The sequence below is a fragment of the Blennius ocellaris genome (genome assembly GCF_963422515.1).
Source record: "Blennius ocellaris genome assembly, chromosome: 17".
NCBI lineage: Eukaryota > Metazoa > Chordata > Actinopteri > Blenniiformes > Blenniidae > Blennius > Blennius ocellaris.
The window spans coordinates 20,497,847-20,517,833 of NC_137666.1; the positions used below are offsets into that span (position 1 = coordinate 20,497,847).

The 19,987-nt window shown below is 43.8% G+C and overlaps 1 protein-coding gene across 5 annotated transcripts in view; it reads right to left on the bottom strand.

The window, feature by feature from the left end:
• Positions 1-2,835: 2,835 nt before the first annotated feature.
• The window catches only part of fgfr3 (fibroblast growth factor receptor 3), a 77,680-nt gene continuing 60,528 nt past the window's right edge, over positions 2,836-19,987 (bottom strand). For 2 of the 5 annotated variants that reach the window (XM_080512525.1, XM_080512523.1), the window contains exons 8-18: positions 16,208-16,352; positions 15,354-15,526; positions 11,958-12,106; positions 11,646-11,767; positions 11,421-11,531; positions 11,125-11,315; positions 9,810-9,932; positions 8,924-8,994; positions 5,353-5,490; positions 5,127-5,232; positions 2,836-4,834 (exon numbers count right to left, since the gene is read on the bottom strand). In XM_080512525.1, coding sequence (XP_080368651.1) covers positions 4,670-4,834; positions 5,127-5,232; positions 5,353-5,490; positions 8,924-8,994; positions 9,810-9,932; positions 11,125-11,315; positions 11,421-11,531; positions 11,646-11,767; positions 11,958-12,106; positions 15,354-15,526; positions 16,208-16,352 — 1,494 coding nt within the window. In that variant the 3' untranslated portion in view covers positions 2,836-4,669. Of the gene's footprint in view, positions 4,835-5,126; positions 5,233-5,352; positions 5,491-8,923; positions 8,995-9,809; positions 9,933-11,124; positions 11,316-11,420; positions 11,532-11,645; positions 11,768-11,957; positions 12,107-15,353; positions 15,530-16,207; positions 16,353-19,987 lie in introns of all 5 variants that reach the window. The other 3 variants (XM_080512524.1, XM_080512521.1, XM_080512522.1) reach the window with 2 other exon arrangements.

The window sequence follows — 19,987 nt, forward strand, 5'->3', positions numbered from 1 at the left end:
ATTGTTATTTTGTCTGCTTCTACGTAATACTACATTTCAAAATGCCTTTTCCTTGATTTTTCTTGCACCTATACATTCAAAATGAACCCATCTCTTTTATATTTGATCAATTTTTCAGGCACTTTTACAGTTTGGGAGAAAAATTTGGGCCTGTTTCCATGGCAACGATTTGAAGTGAAAATGCTCAAGTTTAGCAGCGTTTTGGGCGTCTGTTTACACGAGTCACTGAAAACACTGAGGGTACATCCACATGACGAAATAATCTTTTTTCTCCCCAGTGTTCTCCAAAACAGTTCCGTCCACACGTCACTATGAACACGTCACTATGAACTCGGCTCAACACGAGGCTTCAGGGCATGTAGTACACATGCCAGGCCTTTAGGGGCGCTGTGACTCACCATACACCCCAAAAACCTAGAAGACAGAGCACATAGAAATTTAGAAGTAGATTCCTACTCATAAACCTGTATATAACTCTAGTTCTATAGGTCTAGTACAGGGCTCCTCCTGCTGCTAGCGTCAGTAGATTCTGCTATCATCATCATCTTTTTTCCACAGATGGTCGTCTTTGCGTCCTCACCCCGGGGGGTTGGACGGCACGAGCCGGGGTTTTAGAATTTCCCCACTCTGGGACCTGTGTTCAAAAAACTCTTTCTTCACGCTCCTAAAACCACCCCATGTGGACGACAGGCCAGAAACTGCTGGTTTAGATGAACTGGGTTCCTGGTGTGGACGGACCCTGAGTTATCCGAACGAGGCGAGGCTGAGTTATCCGACGGGCGAAAAACAAGCCTTTGTGAAAATGCCGGGGCTCCGACGTGAGCAGACGGTGGAAACGCTGCTACTCTGAATGGGCAGCAAGTAATAGTAGTTTTGCACATGCTCAGTAGGTGTACAGTAAGAACAATGTTTGTGTCCAGAGTAGCATGATGTGGTTGCCATGGAAACAGATGTCATTTTCAAAATGTTGCCATGTAAACATCAAACTTTCCATGAAACAAGAAACATTTTTTTTTCTTGAAACGTGGTGTAAACGGGGCTTAGAGTTTTGTGGAGGCATGGTTTTTTTTTGTTTGTTTGTTGATAGAACTGATCAAATCTACCAGTGTTGGAACAATTAAATACAAGACTTCCACTTTTTTAAGTACTTTGAGTAGTGAGGTGATTTCAGATTGACTGGATTAAATCAGGATTTATTCTCTCTGGAAACTAAACTGGTTCAAGCCTTTTGGGGGTCAGCTGGAGACGTGACTGCATATATAAAGAGGAGGGTCAATCCCACGATCCTCCTCTGCACAGGTAACATTCCTCAGTGTAGCATTTGGTTCAGAGACGTGGAGAAATCGGTGAAATAGACTTTTAAGACTGATTTGGCACTTTTCTCAACAACAACAAAAAAAGAAACACTCCAAGAAGGACCACCTCAGACTTCAGAGCCTTCTCAAACAAACCCATATATCTATACTGTATATATATATTTGTCTTTTTTTTTTGCTGTACGGTGTGGAAGTCGCACAGCATGCCTTCATTTCAGTATTAATACTAATAGAGCAGCAGGAGCATGTCGGGCGTCTGGACAGGTTTTCCAGTAAAACCCAACGGGAAAAAGGACGAACAGCAGCAGGAAAAGGTTTCTGCCTCGGAGCTGCAGTTTAAAGTCCACGTGAGTGTGAACGCCTCGTCACCATCGACCATGTGACCTTTAAGAGTTAAGAGAACGAAGCCTTCAGAAGCACCTTGAGGAGGAAATAGAAATCCACCTGGGAAATTGTTCAGACGCCACAAATGAGATGCTTTTCTTTTGGTCATTTTCAGTGTTGAAATACTGGATGATTGTGTCGTGGTTCATGATCACCAAGAAGCAATTCCTCTAAAAACTGAATAAAAAATCCGTTCGACAGAAGGAAAACAAAGAACCACTCTCAGCTGGAAAAATTCCAGCTTGGGCTCGGAAATACACATTATATTTCTTTATGCTATAAACGCTTGCTGTTTGTCATGTTTTCACTTTTCTTTGAGTGATAAACGCTTTTCCCAAAACCCTTCTTTTGTTGACTCAATGTTTTCGTCCAAATAATCAATTTGACTCAAATTCCCAACATGCACTGCAGCAAAGATATGATCAGTTCTTTGTTATTTTAAGTGCAGAGCATGCTGGGAACAAGAACTCACCAATTCAGTTCCTCCTAAAATCCTCATTTGAATCGTGAACCTTGACAATTGTAAATGTTTGCATCTCTAAAAATAACTAGACTCTAATTCCCAGCATGCACTGCAGCAGTGAAGCACTAATATGAGTTTGGAGACACAGAATACATGTTTTTTTTTTGTTTTTTTTAAAATATGGCCACATTACAAATGCTAAGAAAGCTTTTTCGATCTTATTCTGCATGCTGAGAATTATGGAATCCCAGGAGTGCCAAAATGAAAAGGAAATAAATGTGGAAATATAAAGAGAATCAATAAAACCTGATCACATGACTCCTGTTTGAAGGACGTCATGTGGAGCAGTTTTTGTTCCTGCCAATAGGTGGCACTGTTGCATTAAGAACAAGTTTGAAGTATTTAATTTATTTTTCCTTTTGCACAGTATCTCTTATTTCTTGTACAATATTGTAAATATCATTTCTTTGTTTTGGTAACAAAAAGTATTTAGTCTGATTAAGAATCCGCTGGTTATGTTGGATTTTGGTGTAATGTGGGCGTGTCCACATTACACTTTTACTTCAAATAAACCTGCATCTGCGTCTATTTCCTGCTGCTACACAGCCACTATGCAACTAGTCACCCTGAACAGAAAGCCCCGCCCACAGCCCTTGCTGATTAGCCCCGCCCACAGCCCTTGCTGATTAGCATTGTATTGCTTTTGTCTTTTCCAGACGGCTTGACTCATCCAGTAAAAGCAATGACAAAAAGCAAATAGAAAAGACAAATCAGGAGAAGCATTGACAACATAGAATAAACAACGACAAGATAGAAAAATATGACTACCTTTGTATATTTTTTGTATTATTGATTGTCTTTATATATCCACATTTGTTTCCTTTTAATTTTGGCCCTCCTGTGATTTCATAGTGAACAACCCACTTTTATATTTGTCAATGCATCATAGGAATTGTAGTTCGTCACTTTAGTTGTTCCTAAAATCCTCATTTAGTAAGTCATCAGCGTTTCACCAGTAATTTTAAAAGGTCAATTTAGCTGGACTCAAATTCCCACCGTGCCAAAGTGTCGCTTGTTGTGATTTGCTGCTGGGAAACATGGTTTATTATGGCAGTTCTTCCTAAAAATCCACATTTAATAGTGAATTTCTGAGCCAGCATGTCCAGACGCCATCGTCCTGCAGCGGACCGAGCAGAAAGGGTTAACGACAGTTCAAACAGGAGGATTTCCCTTTAACAAAGTTTTGTTCTGAAGGCTTCCCGTTATTCACAGCTAGTTGTTTGTTGATGTTTTGTTATGTACTTCAGTCGTACTAAAAAGGTCTCGAAGCGCCGCTGCTATTTCTTGCTCAGCAAGAGTTAATCTTTGCTTTGATATTGCAAACTGTTCGCGCCGCTTCGGACTCAGCGGAACGTCGAACGTCTCCGAAAAAAAAAAAAAAAAAAAGATTCATCTTCCTGTCTGTCGTACATTCTTATTTCTCATAAGTATAAACAAACCAATAAAAAAAAAAAAGATGGATCAAAAACCAAGAGTCTGAAAATAACGTTCTGATGTAAAATAAGTTACAAAAAAAAAAAGAAAATTGAAATAGAAATCTTTGCGTACAGTACTAAAATCCTAAACTAGAGCTTTCGAACTTAAGAACCACATGTTAAGTCTATAAATATCTTTACAAATATACACGTTAATTATTCAAATAAACCTTTTCTGATTAATGTTTTACACGTTCGTGACAGTGTCTTCTAGACTGTTCCATCCTAAAACAATATCTTAAAAAAAGTAACCTTTTGTCTTATACGTACACGACTGGAGGAATATCATACATATTTGCATTTATGTATTTACAATAAATCACTTTTCTAGATACATTAAAAAAAGAAAAAAAACCCTCATAGACGAAGTGTTGTCATTACTGAAGGACCCTGAAGCGTCTGGTGAGGAGTTTTACTCCGTGATTCTCACTTAAGCCGGCGGTTCGGGGGCAAAGAAAACCAAAACAGTAAATGCTTGTGTCGTCCACTTTGCTGTCCCGAGGAAGGAAGAGCGAGTCTCTGGACCCCGGTCCGCTCTGCCTTGGCTGGTTATGGTGCTCTCCACGCAGATGACAGGAAATAAAAAAAAGAAAAAAAAAAAAAAGAAACAATCATGGGAGGTCCCCGCTAACTGGATCTCCATCAATGCCCTTCATCGTCTCCTCATCACTTCAGTCCGGAGGGGTTTAATCCCAGTAGGCACGGAATGGTTTCACCCCACAGATTGTCCCTAACAAAAGACTGGCCCGAGTACAAAAATAGATTTCATTTCTGAAAAGCAGAACAAAAACAAAAAAACAAAACATGGTTCAACAAAAATAATCCTTCAACGTTCCCGGAGTCTGTGGCAGCGGGGAGGATGGAGGTGGCTTTTCTTTTTTAAGATGAGCGGCGGAGCAGCGGGAGTATTGCATGCCGAGGTCTGAAGAGCTGGAGAGGTTCCAACGTCCGACTCCGCCCCGGCTCGCCTCTTACGTCCTGATGGCGCCGTTGCTGGGCGGCGCCTTGGGAAGACAGGGCTCGTCCGGCAGCGGGTCGTGGGCGAAGACGGAGTCGTCTCCGGAGGAGCAGGTGCTGTTGGAGTCCTGACAGGTGGGGGAGTACTGCTCGAAGGGAACCGACAGGTCCAGGTACTCCTGCCAGGGGAGAGAGGGGCACGTCGTCACGGTTACACACTAACACACACACGTCAAAACTTTGGTCGTGTTCTGGAGTTCGTTTATACGACGGCGGTGCTGAAAATGCTACCTTCGTTGTTTTTTTTTTTTTGGTTTTACACATTTTTTACATTTGCCAGTAGAAACACTAGCGACAATTTCTCTTGCTTTCAGATCTACATACTTTCTGAAGTGAAGGTGAGCCTGAGTGATTCTGACGGTGTTCCTGGTGTTTGCATGTCGTTGGCCTGCAGTGGACAGGGACACTTACATCTGTGGAGGTCATGGATAAAACCCGGTCATGATCTTCTACCAGCTGTCTGAAGGTCGGCCGCTGCGACGGCACGGCGTGCCAGCACTCCCTCATGATCATGTACCTGCAAGTCCGGCATCAGGGTTTAGCTGCCGCGCATCTCTTCCAGTCACACTTTTAATTCTATCATTGGACACAAGCGACGTCCTGAGGACTCGGCTACGATAAAGACAGCGACACCTACAGTTCAAGGGTGCAGTTGGCAGGTTTGTCCATCCGATGCCCCTCCTTCAGCAGTTTAAAGAGCTCCTCCACTGGGATTCCCGGGTACGGCGAGCCTCCGAGGGTGAAGATCTCCCACAGCAACACCCCATAAGACCACCTGAACCACACACACATTGAATACAGATCAGAGAGAGAAAAAAAACCCAGCAGACGTAGCCTGAAGCAGCCAAAGTTCAGAAAGAGGCAGAATCTCATCGACCTGTTTGGGCCAAACATTGATTTTAAATAACTGAAGTTAATCAGAAATCCAAGGGAGACTCTTATTGTCTCAGACAGACAGTCGATATTTGTATAAATCGACATCTTTCACTTGAAGCGAGAGAGAAGGAAAACCGATCAGAAAGTAACGAGACAGTTTTTTTTCTCCTTGTTATGAGGCGGGAGAAGTGATCGGAATGATAAACCCAGTCGGTGTGTCAGTGATTGATGAGATGCGGCAGGAGGAATTGATTAACCTGTCAGGAAGAGGCTTGGTATTAAGTGGGATATTGGTGTTATTCTGGCAAGAACGGAACAGAAATCTCTCGTGACGATGTTCTTGGATTTAAGCTCCGAGTAGCAAATAGGAAACTATGAAAAGTACATTGTGGTAGTACATACTAATTGTGAATTATTTAAGTCGACAGTGAGAGCACATTTCAGGCTTTTCATCGACTAAACACCAGTTGTAATCGAAATGTTGCCAACTTCGGCTAATTCATCTTGGAGGAGAGGGTTGGAGATTCACAGCTCTAGAGAAAAAAAGGTTCTGTCTTTGCTGTTTCGGTCAGAAACTCTCGGGGCTCGCCTTCTGGGTGTAACGTCGGTGGGTCGATTCTCCATTTCCCTCAAACCAAGTGTGAACGAGCTCCTGGCAAGCGGCCGTCACTATCTGTGTTTGCATTAGTACGTTAAACTGTCTTTGTCTACACAATCACAATAAGGCCTGTTTACACGACAATGGCGCTCCGCTGTTTGCGTGGAAACCGGCATCGTTTTCAGAACGTTGTCATGTAAACAGGGAACTTTTCTGAAACGAAAACCCCAAAACGACGTGTTTTCACTTGAAAAGTTCTCGTGTAAACGACTACATACGGCTTCAAATAGCACCACGCCCTCGTCTTTGGCTCCCACAGTGATGAATGGAAACTGCAGTAAACTACAGTATGTAGTTCAGAGCTCAGCTCAACTCCCATTTCTCCAAACCAAGCCACCGTCTCTTTTCTCCAGCTCCAGCTCTCGCTGCATTATTTCTAAATGGCTAAAAAACGAGGGGAGGTAATCAGATAATGGGCCGTCTATGAACCCGGTGGGCTATTGTTGGGCCGCCCTCCTCTTTCTGCAGCGCTCAGCTCAGAGGGCCTAATGGAATTATCCTCGCTCCGGTCCAGAGGCCGAGCCGGGAGCAGGGGGTGGAGGTGGGGGGGGGGATAGGATAGACATCAACATTCAGAGAGAAATCAGGTGAAACTGAGAGGAACTCAGCCAATATCATCGCTATGCACAAGACGTGAGCGAATCAGGTGTTTGGGGTCAGAACAGGTTCAGTGCGTCTCAAGGAGAAAGAGGACGGAGGAGGAAGAGCCGCAGACTGTTTATCAGGGATGATTATTCACAGGTAAACACCTCCTAATGGCTCCTTCAGACACAAGAGCTGCCGCTCTGGTTCCCTGGTTGGTAGAAGTTTGCCAATTTGAGATTTGCTCAAGACCAAACGAGTGGATAGTTGGATACAAGCACCACATAAAGTCAATAAATGATGATTTGAGTGGTCGTGGAGGCTCCTTTAATTACAGACTCAAGCACTTTATGAGCTTGGAATACAAAAAGAAGCCATGTTGATTAAAATATTTAATTAAAAGACAAACTTTTGCTTCCTTTCATTCACTCAATCATTTTATTTGTTGCCTGCTGGGAGGATGTATGGCTAGTCACTGCAGAACTGTCAGTATACATCTAACAGGTGGATTATCTTTAGTGTATCTGATCATTTTATATATGTATACAAGTATTTTAGCAGGTGAAGCTGGGCTGGATTGCGAAGCTTCATTAAAATTGGCTTTATGTCATTTTGTGTAGCAATTATTTGATTTTGTCAAAATATAGACATTTTCATTACGCAAAAAAAAAAAAAAAAGCTTAATATAAAGGTTGCTATGACACAATTTTACCGGTCCGGTGAACTCAAGATGAAGTTGTTCTGTATGTAATTAAACATCCTGTTACTTCCTTAGTTTGTCGGAAATGAAGCTCATCATCAACATTAATGAAAACTCAAATATACAAAACTACAAACTAGAAATAAACCAGTTTGTCTCAAACTGAGGAACAAATAAGTCAAACTCTAATCCACTCCTCTGGAGCTCTACCTGCTTTCTCAGCTTTTACTTGAAAAAAAAAATGAACTAAGTTAAAGCTGGTTTGAAGCCGCTCGTCGTCATCGGCTCTTCATTCTCACTTTTTTCATTCTCTCACCCCTCTTCTCACGGTCTCGTTCGTCTCCCGGACGCAGCGGGAAGGTTTGTTTGCTGGAACCTCAAAACCTCTGCTTCACTACAATACAGGTCGAAACGTTCATATCTGCACTGAAACACACTGGTTTAATTCTACAATTCACATGATAGGAATCACCACTTCTGTTATTTATGCTGAAATAACGTGTGAAACAATGAAATCTGTAAAAGTGGCTCCCAGATCTGGCATTTTAATTGTTTCCCCATTGTGATCTCACGAGGAGAAACCGTCGGGGTGAACAACCGCCGAGCGTGTTTGTGAGTGAACTACTGTATGGAGGGAGGTGGAGGCGGAGGCAGAGGAGGAGGAGGAGGAGGAGGAGGAGGAGGAGGAGGAGGAGGTCAACGTTTGGCGGGAGGACTGTCTCTGTAATCCAGACCTGCTGAAAAAACAGAGCAGACCGATTCGCCCGTCGGTTTGTTCCCAGTCTGCAGTAATCACACGGCGAGCCGGTGATGACAGGAGCTGCGTTTGTCTCGGCTGGCTGTGCTCTGGACACGGCGTCTGGCCGGGGGGGCGGTTGGTGGGTGGGGGGGGGGGGGGCATTGCTGCTACAGCAAGATAATCAACTTTATGACCTTTTGGCCTAAACTGGTTTGGAGAGAAGACGGAGGCCATCGCAGGCTGCAGAAGGTGTTTGTCTGATTCTTTTGGAATCGTCATGGAGGAAAACGCCTCTGGGGGGGGGGGGGGGGGGGGGACTTGTGATGAATCCACAACCCTCTGGCGTCCCCCGGCCCGCGGCGGGACGGATTTGCGCTGATGAAACGGCGGTGCGATGGCCGGGCTCCGTGGCGCTTCTGTCTCTCTGATGTCGTTTTGGGAGATTAAAGAACAAACGGAGGCAGGAATGTGGAGCTCGGGATTATCCAGCTCGCGGGAGACCTTCGGAAAGGGAACGCCGCGATTCCATATTCACACACGCTTGACGCTAACACGCTCGGTCAGTATATTTCAACACCCGGATTCCTCGGCCGCTACAGTGGCTCCACATGAGCGGACGGTCGGCATGCGACGGCTGGTTTGTGTAAACTCACACGTCGCTCTGGTGCGTGTAGACCCGGTCGAACAGAGCCTCCGGAGCCATCCACTTCACGGGCAGACGACCCTGAAACACAAGAACCGACTGGGTCAGCAGAACCGTCCCGAACACGTCAAGACAGCAGAGACCTGGACCCAGAAACGCAGAGACGAGAGTCTGCACCGATATTTACATGTGACGCTACGACAGAAACACTCTGCAGACTGTCGGTCACCTCCAGGGACTCAAACCAATAGGAAATGAATACAAACCTTGAGAAAATGTTTATATTATATATCATTTGAATATTTGAAAAACACGAATTCCGAGACTGTTAATGCTTTATGGGGCAAGTGGCCATTTAATCAACCAGTTGTCAGTAACACAAGTAAAGGGACAAATCAGTAAAATAAGGGTACAACCACACGACGGAATAAAACGATCTTTGTCCCACGTGACGATTAGAATAAAACAATAGGACATTTAGTGATTTCCAGCTGATTTTGATGAGTAATTTTACCATTTAATCTACTTTTTTATCTTAAAGGTCACAAACAAGTTCTTTTGAAAATCCAACATTTGAAACGACTTGGATGAGAATCCTATAAAGAGTTAAATAAACAAACTTCTCCATCACTGAGCAAAAAAAGTCAATGATGTGTCGATGTGTCTCGAACTGTAAATAACAGATCAAATACATGAACAGTATTTCAGTGAGGAAGAGGAGGAGCCAGAGAACAGTTTTATTAAGACTAAGAAAGGTTCTTGAGGGACGTGTTGAGTATTTTTCTTTCTCCTCTCGCTAACCTGCCGGTGACTTTGACCCATAGACCTCACTGGTGGACAGAAAACAACCAGTTTCTCTCCTGAAAAGAACGGGGGAAAAAAACCAAGGGACTCACGTTGGTGGTCTTTTTGTAGTAGTCTATGTTGTGCACGTCCCTGGCCAGACCGAAGTCTGCGATCTTCATCACGTTGTCCTCCGTCACCAGGACGTTTCTGGCTGCCAGGTCCCGGTGGATGCACTGAGAGGAGGACGAGGACAATGGCGTCAAACACACACACACACATCACATCACACACACGTACACACACACAACAAGACTATTCACACACAAATAACTACGCCTCCATATCTCTTCTTAAAATCCTTAAATCCCAAACTCACAGAAGACTTCGTTTGTTAATGGAGGAACTGTATATTAAAAAAAACTGTTCACAAAAATTGAAAATAAAATAGAAATAAATGGATATTAGTTCTAAACAGGCCATTTTACCACAGCTTCACTGTAAAAAAAAAAAAAGAAAAAAGATGTAAATAAAGAAACTCCATATAAAACTATATTTAAAATCATTCTAATAATAGTTTTTTTGGTCTTGATTCATTAAAACACTGAAAACAATGTAACAAATTAATTAGTTCTTAAAAGTTAAGATCAGTGCATGCATTAATCAAATCAAATCAATTAAAATCAGATTTAATAACAACTCTACATCGATTCACTTTAAACATTCCTGCCACTGCAGATAAGGTTTATAATTTTTCTTTTAGATAAAAAACGTTTTTAATGTTATTTGGAACTTTTATCAAAAAAAAAAGAAAAAAAATCTACCTTGGTGACTTATTGACAATAAATAAATAAATAAAATAATCGTGTAATATATAAATAATAATAATAATAATATAATTATTTATGATATAATAATAAAATGAAACTTGAACAAATCAATTCATATATCATTTGGTTAACCTTAAACAACCTTTCAATGCATTTGAAATTACTCGCCATTGTAATAAAATGTATTACTGTGATTTGAACTGAATAATAAAAAAACATGTAGACTCATCAATGATCAAATAAAAAAAATGAATGAATGAATGATTCATATTTCATTCAACGAACATTTGATTTAATACCAATATACGGCATGCTGTGATGAATGAATTGGACTTGAATTAAATACATATTAAGACAATCAACAAGAAATAATTTAAATCATTGGAGGAAAACTTTGTATTTCTCTCATTGAAACATTAAAAAAAAAAAATTTTCAAATAAGAAATGAGAAAATCTTTTGGAAGTCTTTTAAAAAAAAATCCTTTTGGATGCTGATTGTCACGTCAAACAAAAACCTTTTATGTCTCCGTATCGTGACTAACATGCAGTGAAAACTCTGTTGCTGTTTGTGTCTGGTGACGAGGCGCTGCAGCCAAACCTTCTGCGAGGCGAGGTACTCCATGCCTCGGGCCACCTGGTAGGCGCAGGACACCAGGTCTTTGAAGGTGAGCTGCTCGTCGGGGATTTTGCAGGTGTCGAACGAGTAGTCCATCCCCGGCGGCCGCCGAGCCCGAAGGTACTCCCTCAGGTTGCCTTTGGAGGCGTACTCCACCAGGACGTAGAGCGGACCTGTGAAGAGCCACGGACAAGAGTGAGTCCAGGACTGGGACCGGGTCCAGGACCGGTGGGCGGCTCCGCCTGGGGCTCAGCCTGAAGCCGGCCTTCAGGACTCACCGTCCTGCGTGCACGCTCCCAGCAGGTTGATGATATTTTTGTGTTTCCCGATCATCTTCATCATCTCCATCTCCGACACCAGATCTGACAAATCCTTATCGGTGGCGTCGTCTGGAACAGAGGTGAAAAACGACAAGTGAGAGAGGAAGACTTCCCTCTGCCGTCATCGTCAAGGACATGATGTCAAGGTCATCATCAAGGTCAAAAGGACCAACGACGACCAACCTTTCAGCATCTTGACAGCCACAGTGAGCGGCTTGTTGGGCTTCTCCTTGTCGATGCCGACGGCCTCGGCCATGACCACCTGACCGAAGCAGCCTTCTCCCAGAGGTTTGCCCAGGGTCAGTCTACAGACACACAAAACACACCGAGCGACAGTCAACGGACAGAACCAGAAGGAAACTCTGTGATGAAGGACGTGGTCGCAGGTTAGCGAGTCAAGAAAACGAGTGGGCGAAGACGTTTCCACAGCCCAACAGTGCTGCACGGTATCTCTGAGATCTCAGTGGACACGTTTTTTTTCATTTCTATTCCCACCTTGTTCGTTGGAACTCCCACTTGGGGTCGGAGGGCAGCTCCAGCTCGGAGACGTTGGCCAGCATGGGTCCGTCGCTGGACGAGAGGCGGGCGATCCGGACCAGCGGCGTGTTGGAGTTCATGGAGGAGTTGGAATCCAAGGACACCTGCTTGGGTGCAAAAAAAACAAAAAACAAACTGTTATCGTCTCTGAAAGCAGTCGGACGACGAGCGTCAGAAGAAAAACACAGACTGAAAGGAAAGTTCTCCAAAGTACTGTATTCTCTGGACTATAATTTATAACTAAATTGAAAAAAGTGATGTGTAAGAACAGATATCGGTCCATGTCTAGATGTAACTGTTGATACTCTTCATCCACCTGCTGCTCCAGAACCTTCTGTCATACTGTTCCTCAGCTTTTAGCCTACGATTCTACATCCTGGTAACAATTTCTTTTCTTCTTCACAAATTTTTACTTTAGATTCTGTTTGCCATTTTTCTCTTTGGAGATAATTTTCTTGCTCCGTCAGTCAAATCCAGCATCCAGATTTGATGTGGTACCGTAGCGGCTTTCTGTTGTCATACAGTGACATCTAGTGGTCACAGATGGTATGTGGCATATTTTTTGATATATATGTCACAATAGTACCGCCCCCCCCCCCAAAAAAAAAAGTGGGGCATGGAACAATTAAAATTAGAATTTGAATAAAGTCCCCTTTGAAAGGTATCTGTCAAAACTATGTAAATTTCCACTACAGGGAACTACTAATCTTTTCTACGAAAATGAAAATGTAAACATGCATGTACACATAATTCTATACAACTGGAAATAACTATGATTAAAAAAAAAATCCTCCTGTATTGTTGTTTTTCTGTGTCATACAAAAAATAAATTGAACCATTTGAGAGAAACGACAAGACTAAAAAATTTGATTTGAGGGGGGGGGGGGGGATTGGCGGACTTCTGCCACCAGCGGTGACTTTTCCGTTTGGTGGAAGAAAACGCGAGCTAACAAAGACGAATGCAGGAGGACACCGAGCCGAGACGGACGTCTGCATCCATCAACAGGCTCCGTTTCCAGAGCCCATGGGCTCCACTTCCTCCCACCATCCATCCCACTGCTGCTGGGGGGGGGGGGGGGGGGTGATAGAACTGTCTGTGTCTGCCAGCTCAGACCCTTCAGGTTCGGGTCCCGAAACAAACATGTTCACTTACCAGACGTCTCCACTGCGGGAAAATGAGAAAAATGCTGTGAAGCTAAAGAAGAAAAAAAAAAGACCTGAGCACAATTTCAGAGGCATGAAAAGTAATATCTGATAGAACATGCCAGGAGGTTTACAGGAGATTTACTCTGAGTTATGAAAAAGAAAGGAGCGAACCGGGAGATTAACTTTACAAAAACGAAGCAAAGATTACAGAAGAATGCAATAAGACGTCTCCCCGCGCTGCCTTATAAGAGCAGTTATATGAAGGCAGCAGAAATAGAAGAGATTTGGAGGCTACAATTAGAGGAAAAGACCAGCTTTCTACTTAATATAACCTCACACCGCTTCTTTATATAACAAGGAAAAATACATAGTTTCACTGCTTTCACGGCTTTTTAAAGAACCGTGTGTTCGTGTTCCAGGAACTAAAGTACGGACTTTAAAAAAAAAAAAAAAAAAAAAAATTTTGCTTTTGCATTTGGACCCTTCAGTTCTGAGGCCGGAGCAGAAAACAACCCCAGCGGGAGTCCGGTAGGGCGGAGACCGGGGTGTCCAACATGTGGCCCAAAGCACCCTATTCAACCCCCTCCGGGGTTTAGAGAAACTTCTGGTTTGGGGACGAGTTCATAAAGTGTAAAAAAACAAACCCAAATCAAATAAAAAAAACTTGCATTGACATCAGAGCCAAATGAGAACAATCCTGTTTTTAGAGTCTTTTTACTGAGATTTCTGTAAATAATGTAAATAATATATGGCGGAGAGTTTTCAAAAAGTTTTGTTCCACCCCGTTTCCATGGAGACAGAGTCGGAGTGTTTTAGTAAAGTGGCTCAGAAGTTCTCTTTGGAGTCCTGCGATCAAAGTGAGCCGAGCAGGAGTGACGGAGGACGAACTCATTAGTGATTGAAAAGAAAAGAAAAGCCTGCAAAGCAAAGACACTCCAGATCAACACTTCCACGCGTCCGTGATCTGTACATCTATCCGAAACATATTCAAAAGCAGTGTTTTCCTGCTGGAGATCCGTGGAGATCATCCTGGGCTCCACTTATTTACTGGATGTAAACGGCACTGAGGGAGAGCCCGAGCTTGCCGCTGCACAGCAGGGTGCCAACGCTTCTCAACCTGCAGGAGATGACGGGAGAAACGTCCGGACGGTCGGAGAGCAGAGACGAGGACGCGAAGGAAGGCCGAGACCTTTTCAGGCTGCAGCTGCTCCGACCCCGTCCTTCTCCCCAAACAGTTGAGGAGAGAGTTTCTGTTACGCCGAGAGTGAAATCTAAAACTAACACTGACAGTCGCAGGAGGGCATAAATATCCCCGAGCTGAATCTGCTCCAAGATAAATGTGAACACATGTCAGTAGTGTGATGCCCTCCAGCCGCCGCACCGGGACGGCCAGGGATCCGCTGCAGAAAGACCCATCAGGGTTTTTCACTATTTATTTATTTATTTATACTCGGGCAACTCTTCTTTCAGGGTTATGTAAGCCGAAGAGGCAGGATCACTAATAAAAGAGGGAAGGACTGAAGAGACGAGACGAGACGAGGACGAGGACGAGGACGTTCTCCTCAAATCGCATTCAAACCTTCATTCCTTTATAAAAATAGAAATACTCGAGTCAGAAGTACTTGTACAAGTACTGGTTCAACTCACTGGCACGAGGTTCAGCATTAGTAGAAGCTGTGGTCAGAGTGAAAAGTAGGTTTTGATTTGGTTTTAGCATTCGCTTCAGCATTAACGTTAATAGCTGAAAAGCGGTTGAAAAGAACATTTTCACCGGCTTTAACTTTGGCGTTAGCACGGGCATTGACTTTGTCGTGAGCTGCTGCAACCAGGAAGAGAGACTTTTGTTTGGTATTTGCATTCGTTTTCACTGCTTTTAGCTTCAGCGTCTGGATTCAGCAGGAGTTTAGTGAAATATAAATGACTGGCGGTAACCTAATGCTAATTTACATTTTTTTTTTCTTCTCGACTGTGAGTAAAGCTGCCAAATGAAATGTCAGAGTATTTTTATACAACGACAATAAAGGCGAGAGGCAGCAGCTCTTTAACTGGCTGCAGGACAAATCTCCGTAAAAACAAGCAATCAGTAACTTCAGCAGAAGTTTTTTCCAGAGTCTGAACGAAATCCGCTCTGATATGAGCTGTGCAGAAAGTGAGAGAGGAAAGGGGGGGGGGAAGTCTTGTACGAATCTTGTATCTACTTTCTGTTACCTGTCTCTTGAGGGGGAACTTGGACAGTTTCTGGACGGGCGGCGTGGGGAGAGTTTTCTGCGTGGTCATCCTCATGCGGCAGAGCACGACGATGACCACGGCGAGGATGAAGAGCACGCAGCCGGTCACGTAGATGAGGATGTCGGCGTAGTAGTCCTCCTTCTCTGGGCTCACTGCTTCGGAGAAGAACGACAAAGTCGTGTCAAAATACTTCAAATTCACACGTTTGTTGTCGTCGTTGTATTTATTAGCTGTTATTTTGCTCAGCAGCAGGTGTTCAGAGGTGATTTCTATGAATTAACTTCCACATACCAAAGCAGAAAAGACAAAAAAAAAAACAAGTTGCTGCTACACCCTGAAATCATGTACGTTCTCCTTCTGGGTCGAGGCAGCAAAAGTAATCAGCGTGTAGTTTTTTTTTTTATCCTGCAGCAGGTAATTGCACCTGTGATGCGCTTCTCCCCGGGGAGGTAATTATTGTCTTGCAAAGCGAACACAGAAAAAAAAACTGTCTTCAAATTGCCTTGCGGCCTTGGAGACATTTAAACAGATGATCTGCTTTGATTAAAAAAAAAAAAAACAACGAGTGATTTGGTGAAGGATGGATTGCATGTTCAATTAAAGAGACGGCGACGCGCTCTCTGCGTACTTACAGTGTGTTAACAAGTTACAATCTCACCCAATTAAGTTGCGGAATGAACGCTGAAGATTGTGCTGCTGAGCAAAATGAACTCGTGCATGAATGCATGAACTCGTCCAGTGAATTAAAGCCGAGGTGATTGTAGATGAATGGAAATAACAACAATTGACGGAAGGGACAAACGGTGAGGCCCGCTGAGGAAAGACGGATGTACCTGGAAGCACCGTGAGCCAAGCAGAGTGGTAAGTATAGCCGATAGAGTTCCCTGCCAGACAAGTGTACTCGCCCGCGTCCTCGAAAGACACGTTGGTCAACAAGAGAACCTCAAGCTCCTTATCTGTGGTGTTAATGCCAGCAGTCTGTGGAGAGGGAGGAGAAGGAGGAGAGGATGGAGAGAGGAGAGATATCATGAGCCCAGAGCATCTGAGAGGAAACACCAAGCATCCCCTGGAAGGGTAAAAAAAACAAAACAACAGGACAAGATTCAAGATGTGAAGAATTCGTGTTTGTCTTGTAATGACAGCTCCACCACCAACACCCAAAACACCCAGCGGCACCGTCACCAAGCTGCCAAAGAGAAGAGGCGCCTTGCTTCCACCTGAGGCCACAGACACACTCTGAACGGAGAAAAGCTCACCTTTTGTTTTTTTTTAACTAATATGTGGTCAATAAAACAAACAAACAATGACGTTAAATCTGCAATATTGTTGAGCCCTTTAAATAGGCTCTTGTTTGACGAGGGTGTACCTCAGGGATCTATTTTGGGACCCTGCATTTCTTTCTTTCTTTTTTTTTTTTTTTAACATAAAATTCAAACGAAGCAACAAATAAGGTTGATAAACTGCCACTCTGCTGTGAAAGAAGCGTTTTGGTTTAACCTGAGGCTAAGGGAACATTTGTGCAGGTGATTTGAAGGTCTGATGTGATCTGCTATAGGAGGAGGAGGGGATGGAGTGGTGGAGGAGGTGGAGGAGGAGGAGTTCTTGTTCTCGGTTCCTCAGGAATGAACAGTGACATCAGACCCAGTTAGGAACCAGAGTCCTGCTGCACACTTTCATATGAGGGAACATTAATAACACAGACGGATGCACCCCAGGTAAATCAATAGGGGTGTGTGTGTGTGTGTGTGTGTGTGTGTGAGACAGACTTTTCTAATTAATTTTGCAGTGTCGTGTTTGTTATTGATCGGAGGGGAAGACAAAGTGGCACTCTGAGTTAGAATGGATGACTGCTACGAGAACAGTTCACATATCAGCAGTGTGTGTGTGTGTGTGTGTGTGTGTGTCTTTGTCCTGTTAGCAAGCCACCAAGCACATGGACCCCAGAACCCTGAGGCAGGAGGAGGAGGAGATGAAGGTGGGGGGGTAGCAGGGCTCAGGGTTTACCTGCTCTGTGCACCTGAAGCCAGAACGACCTTTCTGACTTCCCTAGAAAGTTCGTTGCTCGACACGAGAACTTCCCGCCATCGTTCTCTGTCACGTTGGACAGTTTCAACTTACTGTGGGTTTCAGTTTGTTTACTGACCAAACTCTGTGGAGGGAAGATGGAGAGCGATTGTCACACATCGGAGAGCAAAGTCTGAGTAAAGCTCCTCGCCTGGTCACACTTTTTCACCGATGAAGGCGACATTTATTTCTTCTTTTTTAACCGAGTTCTTCAGAGAAGTGACACAACGCTGCCATAGAAGCTCCCCAGTGGCTCTCAGACTAGCGTCAGAGCCGTGATGTTCAGAGGAGTCTGTAAAAACTCCCAGAATGCAACAGCGACAGGAGAAGTTCCTGGTCATTTCACTGGATTTCAAACCAGAAGGTTTCATTAAAATTGGTTTCATGTTCATGTTCATGTTTTGCATAGTACTTGTTTGGTTTTGTGAAAATATAGACAAACAACAGCACCGACTAGTGGCCAAACATGGTAACTACATATTTTTCAGTGTTTCTGCCATTGTCGTGGAAATGCACTTTTTTTTTTTCTGAAACAAAAACTCATTCAAACATTGCATAAACAGGGCCTCTATCAATTATTAGAGATGAAGCAAATTAAATAAAATAAAACATTAATTCATTGTAAACCTGAGCGAACAATTTAACAATAATATTTCATCATTTTCTTTGATAATTTGGCATTTTGAGCATGTGTACGTAACATCGTGGCTCAAATTAATAATGATAAAAAAAAAAGAAATCCCCTCAGAGCTTCAAGCTGATCATGTTGAGCAGCAGAAGCATCAGAAGCCACACAGACCCTCGTCTCACTGCCGTCGTCACGTCTGGATCAACGGTCAGACGTTCGGCTGCTGAGGACAAAATGACTTGATGGTTGTGATTATCGTGTTTGGAGAACGTTTGTGCAATCACACAGTGAAATGATGCAAACTTCAAGGAAAGGAGGTTTGTTTCTTCTTCTTCTTCTTCTTTTTTTTTTTAAAGCTTCTGACAGCAGATGTATTGTTTTCTGTTTGGTCAAACTGAACTGTGAGTAGCAATCCTGTGTTTCAGTTGATAAAATACTGACGTGTTGCTGCAATTCATTACCGCCAATCGAACCATCAACGTTCAGCATGTTCTGCATTTGACTTTACCTTTATGACTTATTGTTCCAGCCTGAGAAGACGTTCCAGAGGAAAACATACCATTTTAAAAGTACTCCCTGAATGCAGGGCATGATGAAGGTTCTGCGCCTCGCTGCACCACAACGCTTCCAGTGAAGGTCATTTTTTGCGTTTTAGTTAAACGATGTCTGTTTACACAGAAACACTGAAAGGAGTGATGGCATGTTGGGCCACTAGTTGGCACTGTTGGCTGTCTTTCTATTGAAACTGGACATCCACCGACTCGCAGAAGAACTATTTAATGTGCAGGAACGGCGTTTCAGGAAAGTTTCCGTGGAGACAGAGTCGGGGTGTTTTCAAAAACCTCAGTGTCTCCGAGCACACGGCGGCGTAAGAGCTCCAACCTGAGCCTTCATCACCAACACTGGCTGTGCTTCACACACTCCTGCAACCACACACACTCCTGGAACCACACACACTCCTGTAACGACACACACTCCTGCAACCACACACACTCCTGTAACGACACACACTCCTGCAACCACACACACTCCTGTAACCACACACACTCCTTTAACGACACACTCCCACCGTGGGGGCGGGTTAAAGTGTGTATGAATACACACACGTGCTAAGAGACATGCTGCCTCTGAATAATGAAACATATCATGTTTTTAATACTTGGTTAATACCCCCCCCTCCCCCCCCAACTCTTTTTCCAGGCATCAAAAGAGTGATTCTGGCATTTCTCACAAAAAAAAAGAAAACCTGCACAATTCTGCCACACTCCTCCTCCCCCATCCCTCCATCATCAGCTGTATTTAACTCTACAGTAGAGACTGTGTGTGTGTGTGTGTGTGTGTGTGTGTGTGTGTGTGTGTGTGTGTGTGTGTGTGTGTGTGTGTGTGTGTGTGTGTGTGTGTGTGTGCGCGCGCGTGTGTGCGTTGGGGGTAAATACTGTTTCAATTATGCGGTAGTTGAAAATAGAGCATGGAGTCGCGGTCTGGCTGACAGACTTGCTTTTACCTCTCCCTCTCTCTCCCTCCCTCCCTCTCTCTCCCTCCCTCTCTTTCCCTCCCTCTCTCTCCCTCCCTCCCTCTCTCTCCCTCCCTCTCTCTCCCTCCCTCTCATTCCCTCTCTCTCTCTCTCTCCCTCCCTCTCTCTCCCTCTCTCTCTCTCCTTCTAAATTCTCTTTGTTTCCATCTCCTCTATTGTGAATCTTTCTCTCCTGGCTGAATTAGCTCGTGGCTAATGCTTCATCTGTTGCTGTCTGGATTATTTACAACACGATTAAAGTCTAATACGCGAGTTTCTTTCCCAAATTCCCGATGGCACTTTTTCTAATTCAGGCTGAAGTGTGGATATAATCCCACCTCTCGGATGTAAACTCTGCGGTTCTCAGCCTTTGTAAAGTTCCGTTTAAATCCATTCAATCATCGCCTT